A 15942-nucleotide genomic window follows, 5' to 3' on the forward strand; every position below is an offset into this window, starting at 1 on the left:
TGAAGGAGCACGGCGACACATAACATAACCGCAATATAGTGGCTGGAAGTAGTGTATAGTGTTGATATAACCGCATCTATAACCACTGGGACATCTATAATCGTGTATTTTCTATAATATTCCATTCATACATCCTCACATTAGTTATATATATTTTTAATTCATTTATTTGTAGCCGATGCGCTAACCCTACGCTTTTATTTTGAAGAGAATCACCAGCTCTCCGGTGGTGAGCTGTCCGACTATCAATTACTCGACTAAATATTCCGTCCGCCGCTGTTACTATAGCAACAGCCTCTCAACCAGCTCAACCTCAAGATCATTGGAGGCGGGAGGTACACAAACATGGCTACGCGTGTACGAAACTCTTTTCATGTGAATGATCGAGGGTTCTGGAGCTGCTTGTGAACACACGACTCACGTCCAACCAAAACTCACACTTGTGAAGGGAGAAATGTGATCCCAGTGCGGAGCTGTGTCGCTGAATAATTAAATAGGAAATTCAGTACACGTGTTCCTAATTGATTTCAAAGACTATTTAGTCACCACAGGAGATATAACCCTGCTTAACATCATGTTCAACAAAACCGCACCGGTCCTTTCAAACAGCACATGACATCACAAACAAATTCCAAGATAATGTATTAACAAATTTTTATTTCAGCTGATTTTATTTTGACTCAAAACGTGACTCAAAACATGTTACTTCAACAGTGTGAAAGATGTAATGTCTTCTTTGTAGGTTGTAAGTAGATGTAACTCAAATACCATAAAAATCTGACATTCAGAGCTGTGTCATAATGAGAGAAAAAAAATGAAAACTGGAAGAAATATATTCAATGGTTATATTTATCCAATGATGAGTATTATAAAGTTATTTTTATTCAAAATCACCAATTTTAGGTTATTTTTACTCAAAATTGCTGAATTTCACATTTAACGCCGAATACTGAGAAGAGACCTGTGGTGGGGCACCAGCCAGACGAGCCTCACCATGGGTTGATCAATGGCTCGGCTAGCTGTGCTGGTATGCTATACAGTGAGACTGTAATGCTATCTCTCTATATGTCGCTATTAAAATGTTCAAACACGTTTGCTCTATGAACTAAATTTCCATAATTTAGCTAATCACACATCTAAACTCAAACACCCACTGATGCCCCCCCAACACACACACACACACATACTTTGAAATTTCTCAATCGGGCACATGCAATACGCCGTGCTGGGCATGGTGCTTCTTGTGAATTCGATGTGTATACCTGTAAACAATCAGAAGCGTAATGACTGTATATACTTGTATTTGTATGTATTTTTACTCTTTTCTACTGTAAATTATTGCACTGCAAGGAATTGCCCAAATCTCATTATACCATGTATAGTGACAATAAAAGGCTTTCTATTCTATTTCTGTTCTTTCTCATGTATATAATGTACAGTGTTTTTTGTCAACAACTTTATGAGTGTAACGTCTTTGAGTTCAGCCGTGACAAGGCACTACATAAGACACGATTATGTCATGCCTCATTGGTAGGGGGCACTGGTGATCCCAGGGATTCGGCCAAGGAGTCTTCTTCCTCGGCTGTAGAAGAAGTGACAGCAAACTACAAGCAAACCTTGGTTTTCGAACGCTTTAGACATCGAACAAATCGGAATTCGACCAAATAATTCAGAATGTTTTTGTCTTAGAGGTCGAATAAAATTTGGAAGTCGAACGAAGCAAAAGCAGTAACATCCATCCTCCTCCTCCCCTCCCTCTCCAACATTCACGTATGCCAACTTGTTACGATACCAGACTTGCTCATCCGGAATCTGCGTGGCGAATGATAAGCGGAACGAAATACGTTTTTCCCTTCTTTATTGAACGGGATCCCGCTACGCTCACTTGAACACTCTATTGAACACAGGCACATTACGCATGTCGCACTCAATAGGGCAAGCGTATTATATTTACATGTGACCACTTCCGGGTACAACAGGAAGTTCCAAAATAAGAGCGTCACAGGATCGTACTTAACACAACTGCTCACCACCACAAAGGATAAAAATTCTTATCTTTATTGTTTTTATACTTTAATTGTAATGTGCTTTTTATTTTAGTTTACTGTATTCATTAATTTTTCACTTAATTTGAGTTCCATTGCCTATGGTACGAGTTACGGTCCCATAAACTTCTTTCTTTTTCGTGTTTGCTTCTTTCTTTTACCTTTCTTTGATATGTTTCATTACTATACAATTTGATATATAAATAACATTATGAAAACGTAAAGGGTCTCAAAGCCGGTCGCGAAGAGCGGGCACTCAAAGTTGGTTGCGAACGTAACGGGTCTTAGAGCTGGTTGCGAAGAGCCAGCTCTCAGAGCCGGTCGCGAAGAGCCGGCTCTCAGAGCCGGTTGCAAAGAGCCGGCCCTCAGAGTCGGTCGTGAAGAGCCGGCTCTCAGAGCTGGTTGCGAAGAGCCAGCTCTCAAAGTCGGTCGTGAAGAGCCGGCTCTCAGAGCCGGTTGCAAAGAGCCGGCCCTTAGAGTCGGTCGTGAAGAGCTGGCTCTCAGAGCCGGTCGCGAAGAGCCGGCTCTCAAAGTCGGTCGCGAACGTAACGGCTCTCAGAGCCGGCCCTCAGAGTCGGTCGTGAAGAGCCGGCTCTCAGAGCTGGTTGCGAAGAGCCAGCTCTCAAAGTCGGTCGTGAAGAGCCGGCTCTCAGAGCCGGTTGCGAAGAGCCAGCTCTCAAAGTCGGTCATGAAGAGCCGGCTCTCAAAGTCGGTCACAAATGTAATGGTCTCACAGCCGGTCACAAACAGCTTGCTCTCAAATTCGGTCATGAAGAGCCGGCTCTCAGAGTTGGTTGTGAAGAGCCGGCTCTCAGAGTCGGTCGCGAAAGTAACGGTCTCAGTTTCATCGCACTGAGCAGAGTGGGGAGGGGCGGCAGTTATGCACATAGCTGCAGTACATGAACAGGTCTCTAAAAAGAGCCCGAATTCCCATCACTACTGGGCTCGTCCGTCTTCTTGTCGCACTTCGTTCTGGGTGAGTTCGGTGACGGGTTGTTGTTTTTTCGGTGGAGAATAGGAATACATAGCTTGAAGTGCAAGCCATGCATCTCTGTATCAGGGCTCTTGAACTAGGAGGAGGAGCCCCGTAGCCTCCACCCCAAGAGAAAAGGCCAGCACAAAACTGCTAAAACTGAAGCAGGTGTGGGTTTCATCAACACTGCATCCCCACCTGAGTATTTACCTAAATCGGAGGTAATCGTGTACGTTGATTCCTGTTTTAAACCGTTTGTGACTCGGGGGGTTGTTTCATTAACTGGGAAAGTAGCTGATAAAGTGCCGGTGACTATTTTGCGGGATACTGCCCCGTTTCATTCATTCATGCTGGCTGATGTACTGCCACTCTCAGATGAAACTTAGTGTTTTTCTGATTTGTTGGTGTGGGGAATTAAGATGAGCGAGCTTAACGCCCTACTATGCGCTGTTTCATCCATTCTAACACATCTGGGACTGGCCGGTGTCTCAGATCACCCATTGACTAATACTCTGTTTCACCTGGTGAATGGAGCGCCGGTGTGTCACCTGGTGAATGGGGCGCTTAGTGTTTCGGCACACTTGTGTGCCAAACGTCACCAGTCACTTCGTTTCTCCATGTCTGAAGCAGTGCTTCACATCGTAAAGAGCGCCAGAACAAATCGGACATCACTACTAGGAAGCTGAGCTGTCCGTCTGGCAGACCTTCATCGTGGCCCAAGCGGCAGTCAGGCTGCAACAAAGTCGATCGTGAATGATCAGTCGGTGAATCAATCGGTGAATCAATCGATGAATGAATCGATGAATAAATCGGTGAATCAATCAGTCGGTCACGAAAGTAACGGCTCGTTCACTTTGAAATGAATGACGGGAAACGGCTCCTCTGTGCCTCAGTGTCTGCGCTTAATGCGCTCACTGCGCTGAGCAGAGGAGGGAGGGCAGTTCTTATAGTTTAGTTTTAGTTTATTTATTGTTATACTGAAGAGTAAAAATTTTTAGTTTATATTTTTTTGTGTTGCGTGGTTTTAAGGGATTCTTCGTTGCTTGACTTTAACTTTTGAGAAATGCTGATCATTTCCAATAAAAGGATGAACAAGTCAATCAAATAATAATTATTACAATAATGAGAATTAATGATTGGGGACCGCTGATCTAGAGGTAACGTCTAGTGATGTCGGTCGCAAAAGTGACGGTCCTGAGAGCCGGCTCTTTGAGGTGAACGACGAGAACCGGCTCCTCTGTGCCTTGCTGTCTGCACTTAGTGTGCTCACAGCTCTGAGCAGAGGGAGGGGCAGTTCTTACAGTTTAGTTTTAGTTTATTTATTGTTGCAATGAAGAGGAAATATCTTCTATCTATCTATCTATCTATCTATCTATCTATCTATCTATCTATCTATCTATCTATCTATCTATCTATCTATCTATCTATCTATCTATCTATCTATCTATCTATCTATCTATCTATCTATCTATCTATCTATCTATCTATCTATCTATCTATCTATCTATCTATCTATCTATCTATCTATCTATCCATCCATCTATTTGTATTCACAAGGAACATGATTAACCGGTTTGGGAATTATATTTTTTTGTTCTAACCAGTTCAGGTACATCATTTCTTGGGATTAAAACTGGAAATGATAAACAGTGATATTGTTTCTGTTCAGAACGAACCGATTGTCATGTTTTTAAAGACGATAGTTACTTGAATTTGTGCTGATTCACTCAGAATTAAATATGGCATCTAAGAGTAAATTAGAAAGTGTTGAGCATATATTCTTGAATTAGATGTAAGTAAAACATTAACAATTCTGCGTGTACATTATACAACAAGAACCAATGTAGTCAGAGACTGCAATATCCTGCGACACCCCTGAATTAAACTTTTTACCGATCTGCTTGCAAAGATCAAAGCCAGTGCTCTGACCTACTTTCATAAATCAAAGCACTAGCTTTGATCTATGGTCTTACACTGGTCTTCTCCCTCGTCTTTCTATCTTATCCAGTTCCTGAGTGTACAAAAGTTAAAAATTTGACCATGACCTAATTTTATCAAGGTCAAGGTCATCATCTCATTTTCATCGCCTTTGCCCCTCAAGAAATGTGCTTTTTGTTTCATCTTTCTATCTGCAACGGTTACGAAGATATTTGGTGGACTAACGAACAGACGGACGGACGAAGACACAAACGCTGACAATTACAATACATCACCGCTTTGAAGCGGGATGTAATCAGCTTCAACGCATCAAAGCAGACATGGATGGAAGTGTAATCTGTAGACATAATTGAACAATTTCTCGTGGCTTTTGAAAGTTCCGACTGTGGCCACTGGAGGGCGGCACCTCGATGAGGAGGGGCTCTCTAACAGGGGCTCCGGTTCCTGAGACAGGACGACGTCCAGTCACAGGCGAGCCACCTCATGCTCTGCACCACTAGGGGGCGCAGCTCCTCCTGTTTAGAGATGTTTCGAGCCAATCTGAGGTGACATTGAGTGTGAGGTACACCCTGGACAAGTCACCAGGTTATCACAGGACCACATGAAAGACAAACAACCAATCACACTCACGTTCAGGCAATGGGAAATTAGAGTCATGTGCAGTGTATGTTTTTGGTATTGAGATGAAGCTGGAGAACTCAGGGAGAATTCACACAGCTGCTGGAAAACATTCAAAATCAACACAGTTTGCGGTAAATCGGTAAATCAATGTTGTGATTCTTTACTCATCTTCATTGAAATAAAAAATTTTTATCCATTAAGTGAAAAGTAAACTTCTAATGATGTAAATCATTAGCAACTTCCCATAAATCTTATTGCAGTATTAAAAATAAAAGTATAGGTAGGAGTTAGAATACTGGAATATCAGCAATCCATTAATTATCTATTTAAAGGTTAATTGGTGACTACTGTGGTTGGGGCATCATTTCTCTAGGGGATCATTCCAGTATATAAAATAAAAATAAAAAAAAGTGTCTATAGGCAGAATAATCATGGAGAAGAGGCTGATTCAAAGCCACTGACAGCAGCGACATCTTCCAATCTAAAAATAAGAAGAAAAACATTATTTAAATAAATTAAATGATAAATATATGATAAATATCTTTATGTAGGGTGTAATCATAATGATATTCATAAAAGTCTGCAAAACTCATCCGTTCATATCCGTGTTAATTTAAGATTTTTCTCAGAAATCAAAAATAAATCGTGAAAGATGAGTAAATGAGATGGTTTTCTATCTATTTTAATTGACATTTAGTTTTCAATTAGTATCTGACACTTATTTGAAAATATCTGCATTTTTGAAGCCCTTGATAAGAAATAAGATCGGTAGATAAATTCATTCATTTTTGGTCAAGGACAAAATTTTTACTCATTGTATGTTCTCAGAAAAAAACTTCACGAGGACCTCTTTGAAAAACTCTGGCATTTTATGCCTCATGAGACCATTATTGCACTCACAGAAACAAAAAAGAAAATCTTATTTCATTAATTGTGTACAATTTACTTCTAGGCGTTTCCTCATCCTGTATGCATGTGTTTGTAATCCATACATAGTGCACAAATTGCACGATGTGGAAACCGGTAGTACGCATGCGCAGACTACGAGTTTTATTGTGATCACGTGACGATTGACTCAACGCTGTCGACTTGAGCCGAGTGTGTTCCAGAAAAGTGACGACATATGAAGACATACATTCTGCTGGCGGGTCCTTAAGGTCTAAACAGCACAGAAGTCAGACGTAAATTGTGCCTGGATTCACCGAGGCGCCACTAGACCGGAGTTTAACGTGTAGACGTTAGCATTAGCGACTAGCAGAAGAGGGCGACTGTACAGTAAGTTTGAAGAGAGGCTCCCTGCTGTGGACCAGACGGAACGCTTTGTCTTCACGGTACTGTTTCCCATGTTTCATGTTTATCATGTTTGTGAATGTGTGGCTACCTGAATAGCACCTCCACGGATGTAGAGGATCAGCACAAAGGCGACAGCTACCACGATTTTTGAAGTGTAGTAACTAGCTAATTAATTTTCTTAGGTCTTGAAAACGAAACTAAAAAGTTCCGGTTGTGTCTGTTGCTAAAATTGTTTGAAATGTATATTTATGGGCCACGTTTGATAAAGCTCTATATCCTTCTCTGAACCAGAGAACCATGTACTCATTCCTGATCTCAGGATGGATAGGATCAGGAATGAGTACATCAGAGGGACAGCACATGTTAGAGGTTTTGGAGATAAAGTCAGAGAGGCCAGACTGAGATGGTTTGGACATGTCCAGAGGAGAGATAGTGAATATATTGGTAGAAGGATGCTGAGTTTTGAACTGCCAGGCAGGAGGCCTAGAGGAAGACCAAAGAGGAGGTTTATGGATGTAGTGAAAGAGGACATGAAGGTAGTTGGTGTGAGAGAAGAGGATGCAGAAGACAGGGTTAGATGGAGGCAAGTGATTCGCTGTGGCGACCCCTGAAGGGAAAAGCCGAAAGGAAAAGAAGATCCTTCTCTGAACCACCAGAACTATTGTTTTCTGCTTCAAATGGGCCAGCTGGATGACAGAACACAGTTTACAGATTTAAGTCCTGATGCTCTGATTGTTAACAGAAGAGAATGAAACTAAGACATTGTCTTGTTTTTCCAGAGAGTTTGTGATGTGCTTACCTACAACCAAAAGCACAATCGTCTTTAATTGTTTAGTCTTGACAATCAAATGTAATGAAATGTGTGACCTCCTTGTTTTTGCTTCTCAGTTGTTGTCAATATGCGGAACCGACAGAGGGGATCTCTGGGATTGATGCTCCTGGCCTCCCAGCTGTTCCAAGTGGGTCTGGACAACATTCCCCCCGTCACCCTGGCTGTCCTGGGACTCAATGTGTATCTGTACCTGTTTCCCGCAGCTCCACTGATGCAGGTAATGCACCAATGTAGTACTACTTTAGAACTAATAATGCAAACATTTATTATTCAGACACTTTTAGAAAACACACACAGTGGTCACAATTAAAGTAATAATTGGTGGAAAGGGCTGAATTTATAATGAATAACTGATCATTAAGAGGATTGAAATCCTTCCATTATTAACCAATTTTTTCCACAAAAACACCAAAGATTGTTGCTTGTGTCTTATTCAAAGTTACAATATACTGCCTTCCTTTGCTCTAAATCAAACTATATAAACAACACTATAACACACAAACCCCCTATAGTCTTGTACTACAGTGCACCCTCGTTCCTCGCGCTTAATGCGTTCTGGGAACCACACGCAAATAACGAATCCCACAATATTGCCTCAAACTATTCATCTTATTATTTACGATAATTTAAACAATTATGAATCCTCCCCATACTGATATTAAACCACCTTCTATCTGCATTACCTTTTCCAACACTCTAATAGACTGTTCAAAGCACTTTTGTGTCTCACGTAAGTCTGAGACTCACGGAACGCCATGCACTTCCGGATGCTGTCAGCCAATAGATTGTGCGTACGGTATCACGTGACTGCCTACCAAAAATCCACAATGACATGAAGTTGCGAGCATTGATGCGCGGGGGCGCACTGTATAAGATTTTGATAATATGAGTACTAATATGAATACTACCATCTTTCTGGTTCTGAGGCGTGTGTAAGTGTCCAGCAGGCGTACTGGCTCAAAGACTGGCGCCGCCTCCTTCTGTCTCCACTGCACCATGCAGACGACTGGCACCTCTACTTCAATATGGTGTCCTTCCTCTGGAAAGGCATCAAGCTGGAGAGACGGCTGGGTGGAGCCTGGTTCGCTTACATGCTGTCTGTGTTCTCTCTGCTCACCGGTGTGGTCTACCTGCTGCTGGAGGCAGCGTTAACAGAGCTTACAGAGGATCAGTCCTACAGCATGACTTGTGCTGTTGGCTTTTCAGGTACTCCACAAAACCCCTCAAAGGTAGTGTCGTAGTGAGAGGAGCTTCAGATGGTATAAATAACTTATGTAAATCTACATCTCCAACATAGACTGAATATTAAAAATTATAATGACTTAATTGCATGGGTTTTTTTTGTCTGACCATACTGCTGGAATGTGTCCTAGCCCACCTGTATAGTCATCTTTATTCACATAATTGTGTTTACAGGGGTCTTGTTTGCGCTGAAGGTTGTGAATAACCATTACCACCCTGGAGGCATGACCTATATAAGTGGTATACCTGTGGCTAACAAATATGCTAGTTGGGTGGAACTAGTGCTGATCCACATAACAGCACCTGGGTGAGTTACCAGAAATCTGTTTTGCAGGCTTTTGATTCATGAGCTTTCAGACATATTGTAAATCAGTGTAATCAGAATACTCATGTAGCAGCAAGACTGTAGTGCTGTCAGCTTCAATATTTCTGTTCTTAATAGGATAGCCCTTGCTTATCTTTAAGTAATACTTTTAAAACAGGCCTATTGTGTGTACCATTACATATATTTTTTTTGTTCAGAGCAAAGAACCATTAAACTAAACTGATGATTCTTTAGGAAACAGTAAATTTTAATGGCTGGAGTTATCCTCAGACAAAAGAAGTGTTGGATGCCAGAATGAATAGAATCGGCTGTGTCACAGAAATACAGATGAGAAGAGTACTATGCAGCAGCTTTGGTTTTCCTTTCACATTGCGTCATGCCAGTAGAGATCCAGCAGGTGACACTGTTCCTGTACTTTCTGTTCTTTGCCACAGGACGTCTTTCATTGGTCACTTGGCGGGTATCCTGGTTGGTCTGCTCTACACAGCTGGACCGCTGAAGGCCGTTATGAAGAAGTGTGCAGGTCTGAATTTATCTGACTGCTACCTGCTTCTGCAACTGTAGTGTTGGTAACTTAGACCCCTGCAGTATGTGCAAACCATCGTCTTAAACTATTTAAAGGTAGAGCCTCAGGAACTGTCACCTCTTGGCAGCTCTTATTTTCAGCAACAATGTTAGTTTCGTAAGCGACACTAGCATAGGAGATAGAAGTATTCTAATGCGGTAGCTTAACTCCATGTGCAGGTCTATGTGTCTCAGTATTGATCCGTGATGTGCATTTACACTAAGAACTCATTAACGATGCTCTGTTTGTATTACGTTGTTTCTATATATTGTCACCAGGTTTTGTGACATCAAACGGATTTCGCTCCCAGTCCGGTTCGTACTACTCGTCTTCAGGCTCATCAGGTAACACAAGCACCGAATGTGGGTTCCTTATTAGCTTACTTTGATCATTCAGTAAAAGAACCCTTTCCCCCTGTATCCTGCCTGGAGGCGTTATAATTCACGTCACTCTACAGATGACCTGAATTATTGCCACCGCCTATAGGCGTGGTAAGCAAGATGTGCATGTGGTCGATTCCAACAGTGATAGCACAGAATTTGAAGAATTTAGGACAAATGTTGTGGAGATATGTAAAGTTGGATAGATCATTGGAGATTCCATCCACCACTGAACGATAGACCATCCCTCTGCCTGTTGCCAGATGGATGAGGCTCAACTAACTGAGGGTAAGACATGCCCCCCTCAGACTTGCCCCCTGCCTCCCCTCTTCAGTCTTTCGCCATTTACCTTTCTCTACCAACACAGAACCAGAACTGGATGACAAATTTATAGTGTCTGTCAATATTGACTTTAAAAAAAAACTATGCTTTATTATATGTTGATCACTCATTTTTATGTGAAGGAGAAATATATTTGGAGCTTCATGTGAGTTATTTTCAATAATTATTAAAGTTATGATTGTTTTTCTGCAGCCAGATTAGCTCAGGGTTTAGCCCCAGGTATCCATCAGGGAGGAATGGGTTGAATGATGACAGTGGAGGAATTGTCAAAAGAAAAATATTTCTAATAAACACGTGGACAGCTAATGCCTCTTGAAATTTCTTGCTAACTCTGCAAAAGCTGTCAAACACCCATGAGCTGTCCCGTTGCTCTAGATGACATATTCTTTCATAACCGTGAACACTTCATTTTGTTTTTAGTCAGACAACATAAGCCATCCTGCTGCTGAAATAGTCACAAGTGTATCAAATATGGATTCAATCATGCCTGACCAAAAATGCAACAAGATTATTTATACTACGGTTTGAATCACATTTAAATTAGATGTTTGTGACCTGTTTCTAAAGACTGACATCTTAATTGGAAGGATATTGACAATTTCTGATTCTTGAAAAGATCTATTGAAAGAGAAAGAAAGAATGTACCAATCTTTACCTCTAATATTGTATTAAATTTAAATATCGTGTGTGTCTGCAGGCTACAGTGGTGCTCGAAGAGGATACTCAGGATACCATCAGTATGCGCCCGACCGCACTGCATATCCTACAAGGTCTTACACAGGAGGGCTGACAGAGGAAGAGCAGCTGGAGGCAGCAATTAGAAACAGCCTGAATGACAGAGGTATGGGATGAGAGTATTAATTAATGAGCAGTGGCTTGAGTGACACCTCATTCTAAATCCATTACCAATTGAAGCTCACTCAAGATAAAAGTAAGTTAAAGTCCAAAGTGGACTGATTTGATAATGGTTTTTTTAACAGGACAAACCAGCCACAGGGGAAATCCTCCTCCCTACGGTTTCAGGCACTCTGGGGAGGGAATCAGGTGATGACTCGGGAGGTTTGATAGCTGATCTGCCAGACAGGTGAAGAAAAAGATTTAGATGACAAGACAGACGACGGGCCGGATCCAAACAATGCTTCCACCAGCTGAGGAGAAGCGTTCTGACACAGGCAGACACAATTAGCTGCTATTCTGCTGTGTGTGTGTTAGTGTGCGTGTGTGTGTGCGTGCGTGTGTGCGTGCATACATGCGTGCATTTGCTCGCTGTTGTGTTAATAGGACTTTGAGTGTTACCAAAGAGTTCATGGAAGCTATGGAAGCCACACTAACACTACCCAGATACTGTGTTGTGATTTGCAGCTTTCAGAAGGGGTTAAGGGGAAAGTTGAGAGTTATACGTTTCTCAGATCATTTTCTTTTGTTCCAACTTTTTAAGTTGTGACTTTGATATATTGTATCACATTTATGGAAATGTTGTTAAAAAACGAATTGTGTTTGTGAAAACAGACAAAAGGACAAGTGCACTTTTTTCCTCCATGCATACCTCTGGTTAGTTCTTGATGTAGTTATCGTAATTAGATTTTACAAACCTGTTCTAATAAATTGAGTGGAGATGAAAGTTCAGTTTGAGATATCTTAAAATAATCACATACATGTGCACGAAATATGAAATGCTCACTGCGTTTGATCTTCCAGACCACATGATCCCAAGCAATGACTAATCCAGACTTGTCAAACGTAGAATAGTTTGTGTCAGTTCAGGTTTATATTTAATCACATCTGGTTGTGATAGACCATACCTTGTGAGTTTGTCTTAGTCGAAAACTGAAACTGATCCTGAAAGCTGATTAAACAGATTTGAGCAGGTTTTCAACCTATCAGTAAACTTAAAACACTGAGAAATCAATGGGATAGCCTCAGGCAGAAGTGAAGGTAGAAGGTGAATTACTGTATTAATGTCCATTGAAAATCACTAAATATTCATAAATACATACATACATATATATAATATATATACACACACACACATGACAAAAGTAGTTCTTACGGACTGGAAGTCACAGTTAAATCAATTTGTTGTTGTGAGACAATTCTTTATTCAGAAATTTAGATGTTCACAAGAATTGATCGTTTCTGGTTATCAACATTTAACATTAATTTGTACCTCTACCACTGGCAGTAAAGTTAAACATCAAACGTTTGTCTGTTAAAACAACCACAGGAACCTTAAAGCAGTAACACTAATGCATGAAATAGGGAGAGGCAAAGGAGCTGAAGTGATGTATGTGCTCATATCCAGGGTATGTTAGTTTAATAACACCCGACAGTCAGAAGAACGCGTACATGGATCTGTCAATGCACATTCAGCCCCCTGAGTATTTTCTCATATGAGCTGTTGCTGAGATTGTCACTCAATTTTGCCCATTTTTTTTCATAATTATAATTTCAGAATTTCAGAATACATGTATAGGTGTGTGTATATATATATATATATATATATATATATATATATATATATATATACACACACACACACACTAAAATTCCGTCCTTAATCCTAAATTCAGACATCTCTATTGGAGTATTTCCCCTCCATTCTTTGAATGTCTTATTATGAAAGCCACATTTTTTCAGGTGTCTACATATACATGGCTGTCCCTCTGATGTACACATTCCTGATCCTATCCATCCTGGTCACTCCCAAAGAGAACCTCAGCATCTTCATCTCTGCTACCTCCAGCTTTGTCTCCTGTCCTCTCCTCAGTGACACTGTCTCTAGACCAGACAACATCCCTGGTCTCACCACAGTTTTGTACACCTTTCATTTTAGCTGGAACTCTTCTGTCACACATTCAAAAAAGCATAATATGGGACCTTTAATATGCCATCAAACTAAACTTCGAAGTTGCCCTTCGAGAGCAAAACCAACTACAAGTAAAGATACCAAAGCAATGTCAAAGAAGAAAACTGCTGGTTCTGAATCTCCTAAAGCCCTGAGGCATGATGTGAGTAGGACAGCTTAAATTGGATCCAAAGAAACCAACAACCCATCACCCCATGGGTCTAAAACTGCTACAGTAGATCCAATGGAACTGTACATCCCTTTTCCTGACTCGGCGTCTGAGAAGATTGTGTGTCTCCTGAGTGGAGAACAGGACAGGACGAATCACAGCGGCAGGAGACTGATGGAGGGGATGACAGGATGGACAGACGGACGACACAGTAGATGTTGAATTCATGGTCTGCAGGACAGATGCTCATTAATTAAGGGGACAGTAAAGTTAATTTTAAGTGACATATATGTCACTCATCATTATGAAAAATAGAAGAAAAAATAAATTTTATGTGTGTAGCATCATCCGTTTGGTCAAAAAAGCTTAAAATCTGCGACACAGCAGTTTCCGCATTCAGTGGTCATGTGGGCGTCATACGTCACTGGGGCCAAACAGTTTAACAGCCATAAGAAACAATGCAATTCTAGACGTGATTAACACCAAAAGTATCATGGTTACCTGAGCGGTGAACGGTTGGGTCAACAGAACAGCAAAAAGACGCGCAGACAAGGACTTGTCGTTCTTTAGATTACCTTCCGGGAAGGTGTCATGCTAAAAATGCTAACACGCTATCCCGTCAATGGGATTGTCCATATTGTTAGCATTGAACTAACTGCCATTTATTACTATTGGACTGTGTGAATTTGTTACACAGGACGAGATTTATTTTTACCTGTCCTTACTAGTAAAGTGGTTTTGTTACTCTGTCCAACTACTAGTTTGTTTTTGTTTTTTTTAATGTAGTTTTACTAGAGTACAACTGTTGTATCCACCATCGGATGAATGGGGAAAACCGTACAATTTGAAAATGATTGTCATAGTTAATGAAATAGAACAATAAGTCTGTCAAAGAGCATAAAAAATAATCTTACAGAGAATGGTGTATGGAACTGAGTGCAAAGACTCCTTCGAGACACAATGTTTAATCTGAATCCTTCCAACAGGGTGCCTTTGAACAAACGCACCATGACGGCCCTCAGACGGGGACAAGTTGGTGGGATGAAAACTTTGTGTTGACCAAAATTGCCCCTCAGCTCTGTGGCTGAGCTGAGTGGAGGCATAACACCCCTCTGCCACGTGCTGCATACCAGCTTTGATCTCCACCTAATCCAACATGAAGGTCAATTTGTCTCTGAATGTCCCACAGCCGACTAAAATCACAATAGACTCCCACTGTACCGTCGCATTAGCCAAACAGGCTTTTGGTAAAAGTTGGAGCCAGAGCTCCCAACAGCGAACTGCTTAACTTCATACTTCTAAAATCCTGCTAGGCAACTCATAAAGGCTTGTGGATAATGACATTAACTTGTGCAGAGGTATCAACCCAGGGCTAATTTTTAGAAATACTTAATCACTCGTTTGCTGGAGTTTCACGCTGCTGTTGATGACTAAATGAACTCGCCACGCTATTTTCAGAATAATCCCATGAAATTACCCCCGTCACACCCAGCTCACTCTCACCCTCCTACTTATAATTATCCTGACTTTGTTCCCCACTCGCTGCACCATCCTGGAACTTAATGGTACTTCCTGTTTGTGTATGAAAACATCCACACCCATGAGTGAGTCTACAGTTGTTCTGGTTTATCAGACAGGATGATCTCACAATAACAACAGCAGTGATAAAGATTCAAGTTGCCCTGCCTTCAGCTGTTGAGGTTGAATCATAGATGAAGGTGTATGGTGTAAAATAATTGTGAAAGTTAAGTTTTATACTCTTATCTAGCATCTTAAAGATGTAATGTCAGGTGCGTGAACTCAAAACCAATGCACCGTTTTTATCTTAAGTTTTTATTTCACTAAATATAGTGAAACAAACTTTGTGTTTTTAATAAAATCTGTTTGGACCACTGTATCTACAAATGTCAGGTGAGCTAAAATTGTCCTATTTTCATAGAGAACCATGTATTTCTGTTCTTAGTCTGACATGAGGTGGTAGACATGGTTTACTCTGGACAAATCACCAGCTCATCACAGGGCTAAACACATCTATACTACAACTATAACTGCATCCCATCCTTCCATCTATCCATACATACATACATACATCCGTACATACATACATACATACATCCGTACATACATACCTGTATATCTATCCATCCTTCCATGGGTCTATGTACAGTCATCTCTCTTTCAGTGTGATGACAGATTTGATCCTCGTGACAATGACAACTTTAAATACCAACCAGACTTCAAATGTATCCTTTCAGATGTTAGCTTTAATGGAATCAGTACACACAACTCTGCCTCAGAGTTTGAAGAGAACAAAGTTCATCTTGCTGGATTTCCACATGAATTGTCCACCACTCAACGAGTTCCGCTGCAGC

The 15942-nt window shown here is 41.0% G+C and overlaps 1 protein-coding gene across 1 annotated transcript; it reads left to right on the forward strand.

Moving 5' to 3' along the window:
• The first annotated feature begins 6647 nt into the window (after positions 1-6647).
• Positions 6648-12185, forward strand: rhbdd1 (rhomboid domain containing 1). The gene is made up of 8 exons (XM_068317284.1): positions 6648-6908; positions 7759-7919; positions 8629-8908; positions 9119-9251; positions 9704-9792; positions 10113-10178; positions 11254-11397; positions 11537-12185. Exons 2-8 carry the CDS (start codon positions 7770-7772, stop codon positions 11602-11604), a joined length of 930 nt encoding a protein of 309 aa, XP_068173385.1. The 5' UTR covers positions 6648-6908; positions 7759-7769; the 3' UTR covers positions 11605-12185.
• Positions 12186-15942: the final 3757 nt, after the last annotated feature.

This window comes from Antennarius striatus, chromosome 6 (genome assembly GCF_040054535.1).
Source record: "Antennarius striatus isolate MH-2024 chromosome 6, ASM4005453v1, whole genome shotgun sequence".
Taxonomy (NCBI): Eukaryota; Metazoa; Chordata; class Actinopteri; order Lophiiformes; family Antennariidae; genus Antennarius; species Antennarius striatus.